Here is a 23,316-nt window from a genome sequence, read left to right on the forward strand (position 1 = left end):
CTTTAGTTTTTAGTTTTTGTTTATTCAGTTTTAGTTATTTTAGTACTTCAACAAACTAAATGAAAATAAGAAGTATGGCCTTGGCAACTAGCTGAAACAAAATACGTTTTAAAATATTTTATTTCAGTTAATGAAAAACCAGTATCGGTCAGACTCTCTTCCGAACAGCCTGAGATTGTGTGAAAATAAGGTGCACTTCCACTGGTCAGAATCACTCACATGATCAGAGAGATGCTCCGCCTCCAGCGTCTCTACTATCCCATCATCTGACTGCAAAACAAAAGCACCAGACTCTCAGATCCGCAGCAGCCGTTAGACTCATTGTTTCAGGTCTGTATGAACTCAGCGATGTTTATGTTCACCTTGCTGTCAGAGTAAATGAGATCGTCTCCAGAGTAACTGTTGTAGAGCAGGTGGAAATCTTCCTCATCTGCCTCCTCATCTAGATCCTCCAGCCAACCGCTGTGATGCTCTTTAGTCGCCGTGGCAACTGGCTCCACTTTCCCCGTCGCTGGAGACACGCTCAGTGCAGGCTGGGAAAAACACACACAGAAGGATTTACATATGCTAATATTATATTAATTATAATGTGGATTATATTATTATTATAATAATCCCATAATGTGGAATCAAAGCTGTTGCTGTTAATTATAAAACACATAGTTCTGCCTCTAAAATCTGACTGGATGTAAAATAGCCGATACAAACACATGATTGTACATCAGTCAGCAAATTACACAAATGAACTAATACTTTAATACTAAATTAATTCATACTTAATGTCTATTATTATTACTATTGAGTTCTATTACTATTATTATTAACAATATTAGTAACAACAATAATTATAATTAATAATTGTATAATTAAAATAATTGTAATTCTTCTTATTATTACTACTACTATGATAAAACCTCAAATAACAATAATTAAATAATAGTAATTTATTTTTGAACATTTATATTTTTTATCATATTGCTACAAATGTTAAACCAATATGAATAATACTAATAATAATAAAACAATATTTATTAAATATTAGTAATATTTAAATACTATTTTTCTTTTTTTAATTACGTTTATTTTTAACACTGATATCTTTTATCATATTGCTATAATAAGACACCAATAACAAATAAATAATAAGAAGAATTTATTTATATATTGATCATTTGTATTTTTATCATATCGCTATGTTAAAATATAACAATAATTATAATTATTATTATGAATTTATTTATTGAACTCAGTATCTTTTATCATATATTATTTACAATACTAATAATAACAATTACTAATAATATTTATTAGTATTATGATAAAAGATACCAATCTTCAATTAATTAATCAAATCAATTCAGTTATTATCTGCATATATTGCTTTTACCAGCATTTTAGAAAATCAGCAGTCCATTCCGGGCCATGTGGAACAGTTTGAACAGTTAAATCTGCTTCACATTGTACTTCTGAACACCACTCAACACAGGTTTATTGCTTTATTTGAATGCATTTGTGCTGATCATCTCACCTCTGTCTGTGGCCTCGGGATCTTCTCTGGAGTTCCTGAAGGATTCACTGTGGCCAAACCCACTTTACGCTTCTTCACAGCTAAACACAGAGAAAAGCACAAATCTGCTATGATTCACACCTCAAAATACACTCAGAATAGAAATATACAGGATACGAATGAGCAAGACTAATTTAAACACACCTGTGTCAGCGTCTGGTTTCTCAGGTGTAGCTGCTGAGATCGACTCGACAGTCTTCATCTGGAGAATTATGGAGAATTATGATTTAACCTGCCCGAGCTCATCATGACTGTGTTTGCATTACAAATGAAAGAACCTGAGGGAACGGCGGTCTGTTCATGGTCTTGCGAGCGCGGTGGACTTTAGCAGGACTGGCTGAAGACAGTAATTTTTGATTAGTAATATGCATTGCTAAGAACTTCATTTGGACAACTTTAAAGGTGATTTTCTCAATATTTAGATTTTTTGCACCCTCAGATACCAGATTCCTCAGATTTCGACCAAATATTGTCCTATCCTAACAAACCATACATCAATGGAAAGCTTATTTATTCAGCTTTGTGGTCCAGGGTCACATATTCTTAAATAAAAATTCATTATTATTAAATTTTTTATTAACACTGAGCCCTTATTAATCTTGTTTTGCTCTGTTAGTTTTTTTTTTTTTGTTTTATGTTCAAACAGCAACATTACAGACTAACTAAAGTTGAAAAAGTGAAAAAGCATAAGTCAAAGTCTGCTTTATTGTCAATTCTGCCACATGTACAGCACATACATACTGAGGACCCCTTTAATAAAAAGGATACAAGGAGACATTTAAAAGCAAAATTATGTATTGGAATACAAAAAGTACACTACGTTGCAAACCTCTACTGACACCTTGGCAAAGAACAAAAGAAAAAAACAGGAAATCAATAACTTTTGTAGCTTTAAGGATTCATCTATATTTAATTTAGAATTTAGTGTTTGATAACTTTCTGTAGATTTCCTACTTGCTGAAGGGCACAGGTAGCTAAATATGACATTTATTATATTGGGTTTATGTGAAAATTGTTCACTTAAATTAAAATGTGATTTTTTTTAAAGTTTAATAAATGTTAAAATTGATAGCTCTCAATTTTACTGTAATGTTGAATGGCTATAGTCTGTTAAATATTAGAAGAAGAAAAACACGCATTCATTTGAAGATTGAATGTGAAATGATTGCAATATAAAAGTATATTTAAAAACTTGAATGTTAGGTGGGATTAATCGCAATTAATTTCAGAAAAAAATGTGCGATTTATTAGTTAATTCTGTTGAATCGATTGACAGCACTATAAAGTATACATATATAGAACTTTTTACAACCTTAAATTTCTGACTTAAAAATTATTCTTTTTTTTTTTTTTACTTTTTACAGACCCGCTGGGACTTCTACAAAATAAATTTTACACACACAACTTTTTAGTCACAAAAAACACTGTCAAGCCCTGAAAAACTTTGAATGGGAGCATAAAAAGTAAGAAAGTGAAGTAGGTTTGGTCTCCAAAGTTCAGAATCACAGACTGATCTGTAAAACACATGAGCACCTGTGCGTGACTCACCTGACAAAGTTTTAGTGGATGTGGTGGGACGTCCCTCATCCTGACGTCCAGTCACGTCTTCCATCGGTTTTCCCTTTACAGCCAAAATCAGCTCCACTAACATGACCACAGCAACACAATTAGACAAAAAAAACAAACTAGTACAAATTAATAGAGAAGCACATCTACAGAAATGTAGGTCAATGTTACAAAAAAAACTGTTTAATTGTTTTAATACCTGTGATTAAAAAAACATTTAGAGATATTTTGATATGGGCTAAATTATCTCATAATATGATACTGTATTTAATATTTGCAGATATCATGTTTTATTTGCAATTAACTGATAATCTAGTCAAAAATTTTACATGCACAATATTTTTTTAAATCACCAGTCAACAAACACCATAATGCATTTATTAGTTTAAACTAGAGCCCGACCGATATGTGTTTTTTTGGGGCTGGTACCGATACCGATATTAGGGAGTAAAAAAAGGCTGATATCGATATATCGGGCGATATTCTTTGTGTATATTATAGTACAGTGCCAGTCAAAAGTTTGGACACAAAATCACCAGTCAACAAACACCATAATGCATTTATTAGTTTAAACTAGAGCCCGACCGATATGTGTTTTTTTGGGGCTGGTACCGATACCGATATTAGGGAGTGAAAAAAGGCTGATATCGATATATCGGGCGATATTCTTTGTGTATATTATAGTACAGTGCCAGTCAAAAGTTTGGACACTTTCCCATTCGTGTGTCCAAACATTTGACTGGTACTATAGGCCTATATAGAATAAAGTATATCCATAAACAGAATATATAAACATAGTCACTCAAATGTGGTGATCAAACACTTTTAATGATGTGACAAAGATATGTAATGATGGAGGCAGGGCATTTAAAAATTTTACAATAAACTTTATCCAAAATGAGTCTGACATCAGTGCACTGAACAGTAAAGTTGAAGTTAATTCAACTTTAATTCAATTCAATTCCATTCAACTTTATTCCGTTAAAGTTTATTTCACTTCGAAACATTAATTCACGGATTTGCGCTACTGTCTTCACACACAGACGTTACGGAGATATGGCCGTTCAAAGTTTCAATGGTTTTCCATAGACTTAAGCTTTAAAGCGTTTCATCCAGGTCGCCAGTAGCAAACAATAGAGCGCGCTCTGCAGGACAAACTAAGTAATTACACCATTTCAAGCATTTTATCTGCGTTATATGTTCTGTAAAAAAAAATTCATATCGGCGGCATATTCGCCGATACCGATATATCGGCAACAGGTTCATATCGCCAAAACGATATATCGGTCAGGCTCTAGTTTAAACAACCGCTGACAAGATACAGAAATTTTGGCCTATATTCAAAACAATTTTCCCTCTTTTTAAAAAAATTTAAATGCTTCAATCTAGGAGCTTACATGCTGAAATCAGGCATAAAAATGAAATAATGTGCAGTATAAATGAAAGGAAAAAATTTTTATATCAGCATTTGAAACCAATAATTCAATAAAATCTGTTATTGATGGGAACATACATTATATATATATATATATATATATATATATATATATATATATATATATATATATATATGTCCAATTGTATACATCTACACAATTTCACCTGTTTTAATAAAAAGTGCATTTATAATAGAGTGAAATAACATTGAATGTTCAAATGAACTGCAGAATAGATCCAACTGTATCTAAGAAATCTGTCTGAATAAGAAATAATAAGCAGATACAGAAAATTATTGGCCAATTCTAACATACATGGTGCATCTCTACTAATGCAACACTAACATAAAAGAGTGTCACCCTCACCTTCCTGTTTGGATTGAGGAGAGCTCCCATCTGATGGGGTCTGCAACAATATAATAAAAATATACTGTTAAACATGATTTATAATCCAGAAACAATGAAAACACAGCTAAATATGATCACCACAGATGTTAAACATGCTATTTTAACCCATAAAAACAGCTAAACTCACTTTTAAAGAGGAAACTTGGGTCACATCAAATAAATATGAAAGAATACTGCACATATTTATGAATACGTCCCGTTTTGTTTGCAATGAACTCATATAGGGATATTATATTATATAGGAAATAGGTTATACATTTCACATGCATGCATAATATTAGAACAACATCAATCAGCAAACATCGTAAAGCATTTATTAGTCTAAACAACTGCTGACAAGATGAAAACATCTGTGCATATAATCAAAACCCTCCAACTTCTGCACGATACACTGATGAACTAAAGCACCACACGCCGCCACAGAACCAGCAACGATGAAAGCGGTGTTTATATCTTCCACCGGGAATACACATTCATAACATAACCTCAGACACGCAGATGCACTGTAATTAAGGCAGGCAGGCAGGTGTAATGTGTGTTTATTGTGTGTTGTGTCTCTCACCTCCTGCGCGCGCTCAGCTGCCGACATGATGCCGGATGAACCGCATCGCGCGCAGCACCCGGCACTGCTGCTAAGATAAAAGTCATTAAGACACCTTCATTTACACATCTTTTTAAATTACATTTGATGTTTTCTTACTTATAAGACGTGGAATATTATTATTATTTATGTTAATTATTATGTATATAAATATTATTTATGTTAGCTATGGAAGCCCGTTTCCGCCACTGAATAAAAAAGTACAAAAGGTAATTTTTTTTACTTTTTATCTTACAATTGTGACTTTTTTTTTCTCAGAATTGCAAGTTTATATCTTGAACATATCAGAGAACATCAGTCTTTTTTTTCCACTCTCAGAATTGGACTTTATAACTCGCAATTGCGAGGTTATATCTCACATTTCAGAGGGGAAAAAAGGCAGAATTGCGAGATTTAAACTCGCAACCGCGAGGGGAAAAAATAATAATCTCGCATTTGCGAGAAAAAAGTCAGAATTGTGAGATACAAAGTCGCAATAACCTTAGTTTGTTTTATTTATATTTAGGCGGAAACAGGCTTCATAGTCATCACATAATGTTAAAAACGTTTTAACAAAACTGGTGTATTCTTCTGACACCTTTGCACACAAACGCGCGCTTACAACACCAAAAAAAAAAATCATAAACCGATCTAGGTTTAATATTCATTTCTATATTTTTCTTTCTTTGTTTTGTTTTGCTTAACGAAAGCGTCTGGACTTTTATTGTGTAATGCGCAGGAGCGGAAGTGCGGAGTCGGACGGTGTTGGGTGTGTGACGCCAGTGACCGAAACTTCCTGGTTGTCGTGCTCCACCTGACGAAACTGGAGCAATAATTCACACGAAAACATAACCGGCTGCTCATAATATACAACAAACTGACATTCCATCACTACAGCATATTATCTTTGTGCAAGCGGAGGGCGAGTTCATTATCTACAGCAGAGAAATCAGTGGAGCGCTGCTGGAGATCCGGAGAAGACGGTGAGTGTGGACAGCCTTGTGTTCAACACATCTAAAGACTGAAAGATCATTTATCAGAAAATATGCAGGTGTCTCCCTCGTTTGTAGCCTTTGAGAATTATTTCGTATAATATCTAAAAGTCCTGTCACAAAAAAAAAAATAATGACAAAAAATGTTGAAATTAGTGTATTGTTATTTTTGTTAATATCCCTGTGATAATGTAGTATTCATTAATATGGTTGTTATTTATTTCTTTGAGCATATTCAGATATTAGTTTAATTTTATTTAACTTTTTAGCCTTTAATTAGCGCGCGCACACAAACACATACTAATTATTTTAGAATATTTTATCATTTTAATACATTATTTTTTTAAAAGTCGTTTTAATGTTTGTATTTTCTGTTATGTATATATTAGAATTTTTGTTTTCCATTTTAATTTGAGTAATTTTCTTGTTTTTGTCATTTTTATTTGTGTTTATTTATGTATTTAGTTTGATTTATTTTGTCTATGTAGCTTTTATTTTTATTTCGGATTAATAATTTTAGTACATCAGCTTAAACTAAAGGAAAATGTGAAATATTACCTTGCCAAATAGCTGAAATAAAATAAGTTTAAGGGTTTATTTATGCTTTGTTTTATTTCAGTTAAAGTTTCAAGTAACGGGGCTTTTTATGGTTTCAGTTAACTGTAATAACCCCGCTTCTTAATGCTCATTATCGATTTTAAATTTGCCGACAGTGCATCCTCTGCTTTTAAATGTCTGACAACAGTCACAGGATTGAAATATTGTAATAAAAACTCTTTTTACTCAATTCATCTGCTTTTTTAACCTGATTGCAGAAGCATTCCTAACTGAAACGGTAGAGCAAGGCTTGCAACACCATGATCATGAGTTTGATTCTCTGGGAATGCATGAACTGATAGATCTATACCTTTATAGATAGATAAATACTAAAATAAGACTGGTGTAAGTCACTTTAGGAGATAAAGCATCTTTAAAATGCATGAATGTAAATGACCTGACTGGCTGATGTGTGGTCAATATTCACATTGGTCTTTCTGTCTCTCTGTAGGAGGATGAGGGTGTTTGCCGGTGGGAAGGATGAAGAGTTCCCCAGCTAACCGCAGTCGGGACATCGAGCGTCAGGCAGGATATCTGCACCCGGAGCACTGCGCGCCACCCCCTCTGCGGACACACTCGGCTGACGACATGTGGTTCATCCGGGACGGCTGCGGCATCGTGTGCGGCGTGATCACATGGCTGCTGGTCTTCTACGCCGAGTTTGTGGTTGTTTTTGTAATGCTGCTGCCGGCGAAGAATGTGGCGTACAGCGTAATTAACGGTGCTGTGTTTAATGGACTGGCCTTCCTCGCCCTGGCATCACACTTCAGAGCCATGTGCACCGATCCGGTGAGACACACACACACACACACACACAGTAGTCCTAATCAGGCATGATGTAACCTGTTCACACCAAGAAAGATGACTATTTTGATAACTATAACGTAAAGTTTAAATAATTGCTCCAAGAGGAGAGCAGAGTTCACACTAAATTAAACGATAACAACTCATAACATGGATTTACATATAATTGTTTAAATTAATGAGTTTTTAAGTATATTTAATTATTATTATTGAAATATATATATATGTATATATACAGTGGTGTGAAAAAGTGTTGGCCCCCTTCCTGATTTCTTATTTTTTTGCATGTTTGTCACACTTTAATGTTTCAGATCATCAAACAAATTTAAATATTAGTCAAAGATAACACAAGTAAACACAACATGCAGTTTTTAAATTAAGGTTTTTATTATTAAGGGAAAACTCAATCCAAAACTACATGGCCCTGTGTGAAGAAGTGTTTGCCCCCCTGTTAAAACTGTGGTTTATCACACCTGAGTTCAATTTCTCTAGCCACACCCAGGCCTGATTACTGCCACACCTGTTCGCAATCAAGAAATCTCTTGGTGTGAATGGGCCTTTGAACTCATATTTCAGTTATAGAATTGCAGCCAATTGGATCATACTTGATGTTTGTAGGTGAACTATGTAATTTCTTGGCCTTTTGTGTCACTAAATTGAATTTGCAAAAATAATGACTTAAAACAAATAATTAAAACAGTCCCCTTGTCTGTGATTAGTCAGTCAGACAGATAGCCCCGCCTCAAACTCATGTGATTGGTTGAATCGGAAGTTGATGGGTCGCCGGGCGATGTTTTGCAAGCATCAAACTACCAATGACTGACTTATACAGACTCTGAACATGAAACTGATTTCTTGTTTGATGCTAAATGGTTAGGAAACAAAGTCATGCACATCAGGAGCTGGCGTTTTGACTCTCTCTTGCCTCTTCATCTCGCCTCAGGGAGCCGTTCCGAAGGGAAACGCCACTAAAGAGTTTATAGAGAGTCTGCAGCTCAAGCCTGGACAGGTGGTGTATAAATGTCCCAAATGCTGCAGCATCAAACCTGATAGAGCACATCACTGCAGGTAACAACTGAATCATCACTGTGTGACCTTAAATACAGAGGCAGTTTCCTGGAAATGTCTCATTGTAAGTGTGTGTTTTCTGTGTAGTGTGTGTAAGCGCTGTATCAAGAAGATGGACCATCATTGCCCTTGGGTCAACAACTGTGTGGGAGAGAGCAACCAAAAATACTTTGTGCTCTTCACTGTGAGTTTCATGTTATTTCAGTATCATTGAGATACTTTTTGAAATATTTTGAAATAGTTTTTATATTTTCTGTTTTTGTTTTAATATTAGTAAAAATGTAATATTTTCATTTTTAATATTTATTTAGTAATTCTGTTTTAGTGATAAGACATACTGCTTCTTGTGTCTTTTACAGATGTACATTGCTTTGATTTCTCTTCATGCTCTCATCATGGTCGCTCTCCATTTTGTCTTCTGTTTTGAAGAAGACTGGGCAAGTAAGTCTTTGTTTCTGTTTCATTGCCTGGGTTTTAATTACCTCAGTTTGCTGCTAAATGATTGGCTGCTTGTGTTGTAACGGAGTGCTTTGATTGGTTGGTTAGTTTTTAAAAGCTTTCTGTTTCCTCTCCTCAGAGTGCAGTTCCTTTTCTCCTCCGACGACTGTCATCCTCCTCATCTTCCTGTGCTTTGAGGGTCTCCTCTTCCTCATTTTCACCGCTGTGATGTTTGGGACGCAGATTCACTCCATCTGTAATGATGAGACTGTAAGTCGCCCTCTGCTGCATATTTAAAAAAAATTTTTTTAAATATTAATAAAAACTATAATAGTATATCAGTACATTTGTAAAATTCAAGTAGTTTTATTTTAGTATTGTTTACATGCTATTATAGTTTATATTCATAGTTTTAATTAGTTTTCTTTTTTTTACTAAAAATAAAAACTATTAAAAGAACGTTTTTGTTTTTTTTTTGGTTGTGTTTTTGTCATTTTATTATAAAATTAATAAAAACTAAATGTATATGCTTATTTAGTTTTTATTTATTATTCTAGTTAAGCTATTTTATTGTAGACACAAATATCAGTCCATGTGAGAAGGATTTGTCTTCTACATTACCTGAAGAAAGCGTTTAGATGGATTCAATTAAAATTGAATTTCGAAATCATCTGATCAAACTCTCATTCTTCATTATCTGAGGGGCCGTTAACACGACAACGTTTCAGCCAAAAACGGGAAACTTTTTATGCGTTTTGCCTGTTCGTTTACATGACAACGGCGTTTTGGGGACTGAAAACGCATAATTTTGAAAACGGGTTTCAAAGTGCACGTTTTTGAAAACGTCACCGTTATCGTTTCCGTGTAAATGCCCAAAACGGGAATCTTTGAAAACGGTGACGTCATGCACGGTACGTGCCGATTTTAAAGGCAAGCATGAACAAACATACATATACAACAATGGCGGAGTACATGGTACTGTTGTTGCTGCTAAAGTGTTTGCTAACGCTTCTTCAGCAAAGTGTGGATTTACTTCACCAATATTACAACCAACAGTGGAGACGCATCGTATACATCATATAATCGTCACTTCCCTACAGGTGCTGTTTACTAACAAGGTGACAGCGCCAACTACTGGCCTGGCATACGTAATGCAACGTTTTTGGCCGTTTTCGCGGATATGTGTAGACGCGTATCGTTTTGAAAACGTTGCCGTGTATACGTGAAACTTTTTCAAAACGCAAGGGAAAAACGTTTCAGTTTGACTACATCGTTGTCGTGTAAACGTGGCCTGAGAGTGTGAGTCTCTCTGTTCGCAGGGAATCGAGCAGCTGAAGAAAGAAGAGAAACGATGGGCCAAAAAGTCCAAGTGGATGAACATGAAGGTGGTGTTCGGTCACCCGTACTCTCTGGCCTGGCTGAGTCCGTTTGCCACACCGGATCACGGGAAGGCCAATCTCTACCAGTACGTGGTCTGAGACGGCCGACCCGACAACCTCACCTCCTCTGTCTCTACACAAACATCTCTTTGCTTTTTAACTCTGTCTGCTCTGAAAGACCTCACTGCACAGAACACCACGCCACGCTGTTCTAGTGGCCTCTTTACGCTCATCGAGACACTGACAGCCTCGGAGAGTGACACTGATGTCCTGACTGCACTGTTGTGACGAATCCCGCACTGTGAACGCTGTCATTTACAAAGAGGTTTGTGATGAATTGGATCTAGTCGCCCGGTGAGATTCTAGAGGCCTTGACCATGAAACCTACTAACCATCACCAGCCGTGGCAAATAACTAAAGTGTTTCTTGTTTTTTTGATTGACAGATGCCTTTACATTCGCTGGATAATTAGGAAATGCCTTTTTTTTTTTTTTTTTGCGCTCATGCTGTTCATTCTCTGCTCAAGCCTTAGCACAGAATGGCTGCTGTACCGTGTGAGGAATCTTTCGTTGCCAAATTGTATTCCACAAAATCGCCTTTTTTCCTTTCTTGATCAAAACTAATTCATAACTTAAATAACACTAATGGGTGAATATCCTGAAAACATGTCTGGGTCATATTCCATACCAAAATTTTATTATTTTCTTTGTCATTGTGACATTGAATTTGTGACAATTAAATACATTATCCTATCTAATTTGCATTATTGTAATTTTCATTGTATTATTTTAATTTTTTTATAATTCTCACACTGATTCTCATTACTGTAATAGTAATTTTTACTGAATTACATTAAAAATACACACTTTTTGCATTACAATAATTATAGATTTTCATTCATTATTGTCTTGAAAATACTATTTTGTGAATGTTGGCTAACGTTTTTCTTTTTTGTATTTTCTATTTGAACTATTCTCATTGTAATAGTCGTTTTTACTTAAAGGGGTCATATGATGCGATTTCAATGTTTCCTTTCTCTTTGGAGTGTTACAAGCTCTTGGTGCATAAAGAAGATCTGTAAAGTTGCAAAGACTAAAGTCTCAAATCCAAAGATCTTTATAAAAGTTCAGAGTCAGCCACTCCTACCTAAAACGGCTCGTTCTAACACGCCCCCACATGTCTACATCACTATGTGGGAAGATTTGCATAACGCCGCCCAAATGTTCACACAACGCGTAAAAAGACAGTATGTCATTATAATCAGTAATTATGTCCCCACTGGATGCAACAAATGCCTCGTTTGTAATGGGTTTTAATGTTTTTGTCTCGTCGCTCCGGCCGGGACACGGCATCAACAGTATGGTAGGGGCGTAACATTTCCGTCACACACTTGAGGTATTCGGCCAATCACAACGCACTCGATAGCTGGCCAATCAGAGCACACCTCGCTTTTCAAAACGATGAGCTTTGTAAAAATCGACGCGTTTCAGAAAGGCGGGGCATAGAGGAGAAACAATAATGTACAGTATGTGGAAAATAATGTTTTTTTTTTTTGTACTTTAAACCGCATAAACACATTTCATTACACCAAATACACCAAATAATGTTCTTTTTAGCAACATCATATGACCCCTTTAATTACATAAAAAGAAGTCAGCAAACATTAACATTAAAATATTTAATGTATATATAGTATTACAATTGTAAAAGTTTTTCATTAGTACTAATATCTGTGCATTTTACCTGAAACTTCATGTTAATCTATTTTTTCCCCCCTGTTGATTTTGGGATGAAATATGGTGTTTTTGACATGTTTTAAGAGATTCATCTAATTCATCTATGAATGCAGTAGCTTGTTCCAGGCTTAGAGATACATTTGTGACTGTAATACAAGGTTTGCAATACTTTCAGCCGTTCTCCAGACGGTTTTCACTGTCTCTCGGCGGTGGCACTCATGGATTTCTTACGTTGTGGTTCAGTAACGGTGTCTCTACAGTATTTGAGCATAAGCTTGGTCTTCCTGAATCCAGACGGCTGCCGTCTTCGTCCTGTGACTCCTCAGGTTCACATCATGTTCTTATCAATCCTGCTTCTCTTCCAAATCCAGCTCAGACCATCAGATATTCACCGTCTGCAGCCTCGAAAGCTTTGAAACTGTGGAGACTGACCGCTGTAGAAGTCCCCGAGAGGTTTTCAGGGATTTCTCTGGTTATTTTATGCTTCAGCACAATTCTGTCGGGTCATGTGGTTTGGTGGCCCCACTTTGCTGCTTATGACTGAAAGTCTGTTGGTTGGATTTCAGTGCATTGAAGTGTTCAACGGCTCTGCTGTTGGATCAGTATTTCCCATCGGGTCTCTACGGGTCGCTCATAATCACTGATGTAAAGGAGCGCCCTTTCTTTTTCCAATTTCTTTGCACATTCGGTTACACTTTATTTTAAGGTGTCCTTGTTACATGTACTTACTATTATAACAACAATTAATTATGCATAATTACATGCAAGTAACCTTAAGACAAACCCTAACCATATAGTAAGTACATGTAGTTAATTAATATTACTTAGTACTTAAATGTATAATTACACTGTAACAAGGACACCTTAAAATAAAGTGTTACCACACATTATTTTGCCTGTTTTCAATTTATACTGTCTTTTTAATCTATGCTTTATGTTGTGCATGTATTTTAAATATATCAATATCCAAATGCAGTTGTGGGTGTTTAGGGTTACTTTCACTTTGAAAGTCAATTCAATAAATTTCTCTTTCTGTTGTTTTTCCATTGTGGTGTTTTTCTCTTCTTTGTTGTCTTTTGATTGCTTATGAGCAATAAAATCTCCACAAGTCTACTATGGATGTAAAAAAAATAAAAATAATAATGACATTTTATCCAAAAATAATTCAGACTTTTTCCTTGCAATTCCGAGGAAAAAGTCTGTATTCTGAGAAACTAATGCGAATTGTGAGATATAAAATCAAAGTTGCGAGAAAAAAAAGCCAGAACTGTTAAATAAAATTTGCAATTACCTTTATTTTTTATTCCAAAAAAAAAAAGAATTGCAAGATGTAATCGCTGAATTTTGAGGGAAAGTCTTCCATACTCTACAGATTCAAACATCTAAAATGATTTTATACCAGTTTGAGTATCATCTAATATAATTTAGATTAAGAAACTATTTTTTGTGCAGATACACATGCCTTCAGTAATTGATAACAATAAAAGAATCGCACAACACTTTATAGCAGTTTAATGAATCTCAAGTAGAATCATTTCATTTGGATGAGTTTACAGAGTGCTAGTTTGTCCATTAAATAATAAAACTATTTACACATTTATAAATGTGGCCTATTATTTATAGTGACAGTTACATAAGTGGATGACATTTGCTACTGTACATGAATGAGACAGATATTATTATAACATGGCGGTTGAGTTTCTTTCATTGCTCTCTTAATTTACTTGGAGTAACAAATCATAGCAATTTGAAATCAAAGTCAAAAATGTACAAACTGGCCCCCAATGCACAATATTTACTTATTTGGTGCTAAATAGAAATACATTAGTTCTAGTGATAGTTCAGACAAAAATGAAAATTTCCTGAAAACCTACTCATCCTCAGGCCGTTCAGATTTTTCTTCATCAGAACAGATTTGGAGAAATGTAGCATCACATCACTTGCTCAGCAATGGATGCTCTGCAGTGAATGGGTGCCGTCAGAATGAGAGTCCAAACAGCTGATAAAAACATCACAGTAATCCACACCACTCCAGTGCATCAGTTAATGTCTTGTGAAGTGAAAAGCTGGAGGTTTGTAAGAAACAAATCCATCAAGACATTTTTCACTTCAAATCATTGCTAAAATAGGAATCTTCTATCCATAATATTGGTTTTCCAGAGGAAAAACTTGTTTCATCTGAATCAGGAGCAAAATCTGCACAGATCAAGCACCGTTTACAAGCCAAAACAGTTCTGAACAAATATGTGGCTGGATTTTGATGGACTATTTCACTGGAGGAAGTCTTATTAGGGATTATAGACTCATAATTTAACAAGAAGCAATGGTTAAAATGTCTTTATGGACGTGTTTCTTACAAACATGCCGCTTTTGGCTTCACAAGACATTAACTGATGCACTGGAGTGGTGTGGATTATTATTGTGATGTTTTATCAGCTGCTTGGACTCTCATTCTGACGGCACCCATTCACTGCAGAGCATCCATTGCTGAGCAAGTGCTGGAATGCTACATTTCTCCAAATGTTTTACCATGAAGAAACAAGCAATCTACATCTCGGATGGCCTGTACATTTTCATGATTTTTTCACAATTTCTGGCTAAACTATTCATTTAATCATAATGACACAAAATGAATGCCCACATAAAAGGCAAATAATACATCCTTTAATCTCAGCATACAACATTCTATAGTTACTATAGTAACAGCTGTTATTAAGTGTAAATTTAGTGTCATTGTTCAGATGTTTGTTGACAGAAAGTCACTGTAAATCCTTTAACAGATGAATTATGACAAACCGAAACATGACATCATATATATATATAAATCATGACAATTATATTTCTAATTAAACACAGCAAGATGGACGTTCTCAACATTAAACACAGACGGCATCACATTGCCAGGGACTTCACAACCTCACATTATGTTGGATTCTGGAAGCGTTGGGTGTTTTTGCACGACGAGTGGACATGTGTAATGCATTTGGTCCATTTTAATTTTATTAATATCTACCATATTTAGCTGCTCTATGAGTCTCTGGTTCATGCGCCCAATTGAGACCCGTAACACAGGAAGAACTAGAATAGTTCACAGGAAGTACCGCTAGCCCCTTCCAATAATGACCTAAGCCTACTTTAGTGTCCTGGAAGATCCAGATCAACCAGGTGGTTTAACGGGGGTTTCTACTTGGTCTAGGTGGTTTGGAAAAGAGCTACGTTGCAGAAAGTCAACATGAAATCAAAACCGACTCTGCTTTCTGACCTTACATATATGCTACTGATCTTATAGTGCACATTTTTACAAACAAGCTAAATGATCGTTCTTCACTAGGAAATGCATCTGATTACACAAGTTAAATAGAGAGTATGACCTGTTGTTTTCCAGCATTGCATCATCCTGGCAAGTTTCAGAAGGGCTGAAGAACAGGTTTTGGTGTGCGTTCATTCGTACAGCTACAGAAAGTGTCTTTGCTCTCACATCACTGGATGTTTGCATGCATAAGTCATGTGGCATATTTGGGAAAAGCATCTTCTGGTAAAGAATGTACAATGCCAACATTTGGAGAGGTTTGGTGTTATTATTGCACGTCTCCTGCCACACGCCGTGCTCACAGTGCTGGAGGATGAGAGAGGAAATGCATGCGGGAACCACAGCTTTAATCAATATCTGACCCTCTGGAGATGGAAGGAAGTGTTGTAATTGCAACTGGAATTGGAAATGTGGGCCAGAGAGTGAAAAACGACTTTATTTCAATCAAATTATATTTACTGATTTATGTATTTGTTTGATGATTTATGTATTGGTTTATTTATTTGTTTGTTTGTCAAACATGGTTAGCTAACTAAAACCATTAACCATTAAAACATTTGTTACTTTAAATAAAATAACCATTAAAACATAAGCTTATTTTATTTCAGCTAGTTGCCAAGGCGACATTTTTTCGTTTTCGTTTAGTTTAATTTGAAGTTCCAAAATGACAAAAAATAAATTCTAATAAATAAAAGTTCATAAAAAAATATACATATTTAAAGCTACAACACAATAAACTGGGCCAATCACAAATCACTTACCACATACTGCAACATTCACAAGTCACACATGTCTAATAGGGTTCATATAAATGCACACTGGCGGTGTAAATATATTAATGCTCAAAATGAGTTCATCAAAAGAGCGATTATAACACGTGCGCACGCTCTGCTGAAGGTCATGCGTGTCTGTCTCGTAGCAGCAGCAGCAGCAGCATCCCAGCAGATATATTAGAATCCTCACGAGACAGTGGTTGTGTTTTCACCAGTGTTTCACACTCACCCAGTCGCAGGCGCTCGTGTCGCTCTGCTGCGTGAATCTCCTCTGCTCGCCCCACGTCCGCAGACCCGTCTCACACACGCCCTTCAGGTAGTCGGTGCCGAGAGACAGTTTGGCGGAGGAGGACGCCACCGCGCCGAGAAAACCCGCCAGCAGCGCGTAGAGGACCCCGGGAAGCATGACGATCAGAGCGGAACTCCAGAAGACCCATCACACCTCACACAGCTCCAGCACCGCGAGCGAAAACACTCCATCTGCATCACCGCTGCGAACCAGGAAGCGAGCGGGTCAGGTGCATGCTGGGAAATGAAGTCCATGCGGCATTTTACGCATTATGTAAGTGAACATAAAACACACTCGCTATTTAATTTGTCCAACAGTGGACACACTATGTCAAACAACAAAAGACCCAAAATAGGTCAATCACTGCTCTTACAAAATAATTTGCTAATTTAATTTGAATGATTAATCTGTTTTAATTTACAGTTCTGTATAGGCTATTTCTGTACCTGTATAGGCTACTAATGTTAGACCTAAATGAAATTCAGGTCCTGAGTTTAGTTGATAATATTGGTTAAATAAATTATAATATTCAGTGATGTGATGATATGTTCTCTGCAAGGAGTAACTTCTGGCACGGTCGCAGCTTGTACTTATATTAAAACAGATAGAAAGCAAAGCATTAATAATAATACAATTTTAGTTAACATGGTAAATTTGAACGTGCATTTTTATTCTTATATTAAAATAATTATTTTTAAAAATTAATCAGCTAGAAATCACTTTATTATCTTTAAATTTATATTTTTCGTGAGTGCATCTATAATAAAGTAATAAATAATAATTTTGCTGATTTTTCCAGTCATTCAAGATTACAAGCTAAGGATTTTATTAATATATATATAGATAGATAGATAGATAGATAGATAGATAGATAGATAGATAGATAGATCAAATAATTAATCAGCTAAATTCATCATTTGCATAATTCATCACTGCTCTATTTTTAATTATTTAATTTTTTTGTGAGTGCAATTTTTATTAGATGCACAAACAAAAGACATGTTTGCATCGAATTGCACTCACAAAAAAATAAATAAAAATTTTAAAAAATTACAAAGATTTCTAGCTTATGATTTTGTTCTTTATTGACTACCCCGTGTGTTTTTAAAGATTCCCAGTTCATGAGGAAAGTCAGATATTGGTTAAATAAATTATAATATTCAGTGATGTGATGATATGTTCTCTGCAAGGAGTAACTTCTGGCACGGTCGCAGCTTGTACTTATATTAAAACAGATAGAAAGCAAAGCATTAATAATAATACAATTTTAGTTAACATGGTAAATTTGAACGTGCATTTTTATTCTTATATTACATGTAAAATAATGGAACATCAGGTTATGAATAATACATGTCTCAAAAGTCATGGAAAAGTCATGGAAATGTACTGGTACAAATGTGTACGAACCCTGAAACCGAATCCCTTTTCTGTCTGGTTCTATCAGTTAGAATGAAGAATACATAGAATCAGTTGATATGTACTGTACTGTCAATACAGTTTTATACAATCATTTTATAAATGCTTATAGATCATTACAAATATTTAAAAATTCTTATAGATCATTAAAAATGTTCATTTTTTTGCATCGAATTGCACTCACAAAAAAATAAATAAAAATTTTAAAAAATTACAAAGATTTCTAGCTTATGATTTTGTTCTTTATTGACTACCCCGTGTGTTTTTAAAGATTCCCAGTTCATGAGGAAAGTCAGACCTGAAGCTGTGCTGATACTCACAGACGAGATGAAGTTAGAGGCGGTGGTGGTCACAGTGGTGCGGGTGGAGGAGCACGAGCTGCGGAGAGCTTTGGCCAGGAACGTCCACATCACAGCGTTACAGGTGAACAGCAGACCTCCACACAGCAGTCGGAGAGGGATGTGCAACTAGCACACAGAAAAGTGGGCCAATTACAATTCACTTAATATCCCAGGTTAAAAAAAGCACACTTCCAAAATGTACTTAAAGTGCTTTATCAAAAGTCATGGAAAAGTCATGGAAATGTACTGGTACAAATGTGTACGAACCCTGAAACCGAATCCCTTTTCTGTCTGGTTCTATCAGTTAGAATGAAGAATACATAGAATCAGTTGATATGTACTGTACTGTCAATACAGTTTTATACAATCATTTTATAAATGCTTATAGATCATTACAAATATTTAAAAATTCTTATAGATCATTAAAAGATTTTATATATCCATAACCTCTCTCTCTCTGTGTGTGTGTATCTGTTTCACACTTGAAGTTCTAGAGTAACCCTTTCATTGCTGTACCTCAACAAGCAGACTGCAGAGGGTTAAATGTATGTGCACTGTTTTCCTGATGCCATCTCATGATGCTCTTCATCACAACTTTTGAAAAGAAAAAAAACAAATATATATATATATATATGTCACGATCAACAAAATTGTTAATGGTGATGAAAATCAACTGATGGAAACTGTGACACAGTACTTTTTTAAATTCATATAAACTATTGTGACAATAAATATTGACAGTTTTGAATAATATAATATTCACAGTTTTAAATGTAACATTTTATGAATATATAGAAGCTTCTACTTCCTCTTTTCACGCTTCTTCATCTTCCCCTGCCAAGTTTAACTACCAGACGGAAGTTCTGTGATCTGATCAGTCTCAGTTCAAGAAACAACATCTCACAAATAAAAAGAGCAAGTAGTGAGATTTAAAAAGTTTGCTAAGCCTTTAGCATCTTCTCTGAAATCAAGTAAACTGGAAGATTCAAGCTGCTTGAGGTCATGAGCTGCATGTTTTCATCTTCAGCAAAGTCTGAAGTTTCTCTCAGAGTCCAACGCATATCCCTCCAGAGATCATCTAACTCTTGGACTCTCTCATTAGCACAATAACACTCTGAACAATGAACATGAGAGAACAGAGCGAACGCCTGAGGGACAGAAAATCCACCAGCTTGAGTTTCTGTGGAAGATCCTCCCATGAACAACAGACAGAAGCAATTAAAGGTCGTCACAGGTCACTGTCTCTGCCAGACTACAAGGATAATTAGCCTCTTATGTGCAAGATTTCCTTCCTGAAAGTGCAAAGAACATGAGGGTTAAAGGGTTAGTTAGTTCACCCAAAACAAATTACTCACCCTCAAGTCATCCCAAGTGTATATGACTTTCTTCTTTCAGACGAATCCAGTCGGAGTTATTTAAAAATTGTCTTTGATTTTTCAAGCTGTTTAATGCCACTCAGAGGGTGTTGCATCCATCAGTCCAAAAGAAGTTAAATAAAAAGCACTCATCCATAAAAAAGTGTCTCACACGGGTGAACAAAGTCCTCCTGTAGTGAATCGATGCATTTTTGTAAGAAAAATATCCATATTTATTCAAAACACTTTAATGTAGCTTGCGCCAACAGTCCTACACTGAAGCAGTTCCGGGCTGATGACGTATGAGTTCAGCGTTGCGCATGCGCCGGTGAGTCTCGTGAAAACCAACATTTGTTTACAGGAGCAAAGGAAGCAAAGTTTCCTTACTTCAGCAAAGGAAAACCAGTCTCCTCTTGGCTTATATCGAAATCCTCTGACATTCTTCTTTACAAATCCTCGTTTTGTACTTCTAATTAGTGACCGTTGTTTTGTTTTGATTTCTCCACTGCGTTTCCGCGTGCGTCACTTCTGAGCGGCGCATGCGCAAAGCTGACCTCATACGTCATCCGCCCGGAGCTTCTTCCGTGTACAACTGTTGGCACAAGCTACATTAAAGTGATTATTACGTTTTGAATATGGATATTTCTCTTACAAAATGCATCGATTCGCTACAGGAGGACTTTGTTCACCCCCCGGAGCCGTGTGAGACACTTTTTTATGGATGGGCGTTTTTATTTAACTTCTTTTGGACTGATGCATGCAACACCCGCTGAGTGGCATTAAACTGGATGGATGGATGGATGCTCCTCATGTAAAGCCTTCAGTCGAGGATCTACTGTCACGTCTCTCTGTTCAGCAGCTCTAAGAGATCCAGTGCTGGACGGGGGACCTAATTTGACGGGACCTTCTCCGCTGGAACGACTTTCATTGTGAGCATGTCAAGGCCAAATATAGCCTACGTCACAGGCGTATGCTGCTTCAGATGGCAGCAGAGCGAGCGAATGACAGCACCAGCATCAGCAGACACATGCCAAAACACTGTTAACATCCCACCACACACACAATCACATGTGCTCACATGTGTCACTGCAGCTGATAATTCAAAAGACTATGAATATCATCTGAAAGCAGAATCTGATCTGATGTGCATTTCTTCCATTCTTATGAATTAATCAGATGCATTAAATAAGAGATCAGAGAGCTGCATTAGAGTCCAGACCCCTGACTTAAATTAAACATACGTAAATGTTAATTATGAAACCTAACAAAATGTTATACTCTTGTGATAAAGCATAAAACTGCTTAATATTTCTGTAGCACAAGAAGAAAGTAGTCTTTGTTTCCCTGGAAACCATAAGGCAAATATTTAACACTGTACATACAGTAATGCAGGAGAATACAGGAGATCATTAGGATTGTGTGATTGTGAGCAGATGTTCATCATCATCATTATCATCAAAATGTGCTGGACAAAAAAAAATGTCAATAAATGTCAATAAATCAAACACTGAACAAAGAAATGACATCTTTAAAATTTTCCCTGCTACACTGACACAGTTACTCAACACAGACTGAACGTTCATCCCTCACATTCACATATAATCAACATCTGCTGCAGCTGTACAGTAAATCACAGCTCATCATGTTCTCCAGGACTCAGTGATGCAGGATGAGACTCTTGCATCTATGCACAGATTAGCTGAAATTGCAGCAGGAAATTGTTGGAACGAGCTTCTTTGGCATAGGGCTGCTCTATTTAGGGGGGAAAAACTGAATTTATTTTTTTTCTGATAAAATTGCGAAATATTGCACACACAAAAAAGTCAGGTTTGCTGTGGTTGTTTAAAGAGCTGCACAATTTGGCCAAAATCTTGCAATTATTTATCATTATGGGTTTTTAAAATAATAATATAGTAGTAACAACAATAATGACAACAACAATATTATTATTATTAATAATAATGACAATTATTAGTATTATTAAATAAAATTTACCAAGTAAAAACAAAATAAGAAATATTACTATTATAATATTTCACTGTAAAATATATGAAAAAGAGTATTTAAGAAAAATATAGTAATTAAAATAAAAATTTATTTTACATTACAACTTTAAAATTACAATACTAATATGGCTGTCTTTATTTCTTCATTTTCAAACATTAAACCATTGAACTTTTATTTTGGCAGAAAACTGCGAGAAAGCTTATTAAATATACTGTTTTCTATGGAATGTTATTTCCGCCAAGAAATAAAAAAAGGTACGTTTTATTTCACAATTCTAAGTTTTCTTGCAATTCTGCATTTATATCCCATCGTTGAGGATTTATTTCTGAAAAATCTTAGAAATAAAATTGTTATTGCTAGAAAAAAAGTCAGAATTGTGAGATAGAATGTTGGAAATAGTTTTTCCTTGGCGGAAATAGTCTTAAAACAGTATTATGAGCTGCTCGCGTGCAAATGAACATAGTGCCACGCTTCACTCGGAAACACAGTGCAAATAGCCTACAGTATTAATCTAATTCAATTGCAGCCTTTACGATTTGATAGTTGCACTAAGCCATATCACGATTTCGGTTTTATTTCAATAAATCATGCAGCACTACTTTAAGCGTTTTGCAGTAATGCAGTTGATCTGAGCCTGACTTAAAGGGGTCATATGATGCTTTTTTAAAGCTCATTATTTGGTGTATTTGGTGTAACAGAATATGTTGACATGCTTTAATGTTCAAAAACATAATGTCGCCTCTCTCAATCGCTTCGTTTTCTACAAAGTCCCTCCTTCCGACAAGCGCAGTCTGCTCTGATTGGCCAGCTGACCCAGTGCATTGTGATTGGCCGAACACCGCAAGCACTCGTCGGAAATGTAACGCCCCTTACCATAATCGCAAGCTTCATCTTTCAAAATAAATGTAAAGACAGAGCCCGAAAGGGGAACAGAGTCGTGACAGACACAGTGATGGAGCTGGTATGTGTTTGCAGTACACAAGCCACGGTTAAGACAGCTGACTCCACTGTGATGTGACCCTGTCTCGCTCTCTCTCTCTCTCTCTCTCTCACACACACACACACACACACACACACAAACTCCGCATTTGAACAGTCAATAGCAAATACTTAAACTAATAACAAAACAGTAGCTGATTCAGAAGAGCCAGATTGTCATAGCAAAGTCAGAATGACCTCCTCTCCTAGGTTCACGAAACGGTCGTCCATAAAATGCATCACTGTTCTGTTGTAAGTAATCATAAAGATTCCTAA

The 23,316-nt window shown here is 35.7% G+C and overlaps 2 protein-coding genes across 2 annotated transcripts in view; one reads left to right on the forward strand and one right to left on the reverse strand.

Annotated features, from left to right (window-relative positions):
• The window catches only part of ehmt2 (euchromatic histone-lysine N-methyltransferase 2), a 46,792-nt gene that overhangs the window by 19,562 nt on the left and 3,914 nt on the right, over positions 1-23,316 (reverse strand). The window contains exons 3-8 of the mRNA XM_016252122.1: positions 18,736-18,745; positions 1,846-1,914; positions 1,712-1,769; positions 1,529-1,632; positions 363-533; positions 220-270 (exon numbers count right to left, since the gene is read on the reverse strand). Of these exons, the coding sequence (XP_016107608.1) occupies positions 220-270; positions 363-533; positions 1,529-1,632; positions 1,712-1,769; positions 1,846-1,869 (408 nt within the window). The 5' untranslated portion in view covers positions 1,870-1,914; positions 18,736-18,745. The remainder of the gene's footprint in view (positions 1-219; positions 271-362; positions 534-1,528; positions 1,633-1,711; positions 1,770-1,845; positions 1,915-18,735; positions 18,746-23,316) is intronic.
• Positions 6,271-11,524, forward strand: zdhhc3b (zinc finger DHHC-type palmitoyltransferase 3b). The gene is made up of 7 exons (XM_016252121.1): positions 6,271-6,540; positions 7,598-7,935; positions 8,894-9,018; positions 9,106-9,202; positions 9,378-9,459; positions 9,596-9,726; positions 10,776-11,524. The coding sequence occupies exons 2-7, from the start codon at positions 7,627-7,629 to the stop codon at positions 10,932-10,934; spliced, it is 903 nt and encodes a 300-aa protein (XP_016107607.1). The 5' UTR covers positions 6,271-6,540; positions 7,598-7,626; the 3' UTR covers positions 10,935-11,524.

This window comes from Sinocyclocheilus grahami, unplaced genomic scaffold, assembly GCF_001515645.1.
Source record: "Sinocyclocheilus grahami isolate Dianchi unplaced genomic scaffold, SAMN03320097.WGS_v1.1 scaffold1088.1, whole genome shotgun sequence".
Lineage (NCBI taxonomy): Eukaryota > Metazoa > Chordata > Actinopteri > Cypriniformes > Cyprinidae > Sinocyclocheilus > Sinocyclocheilus grahami.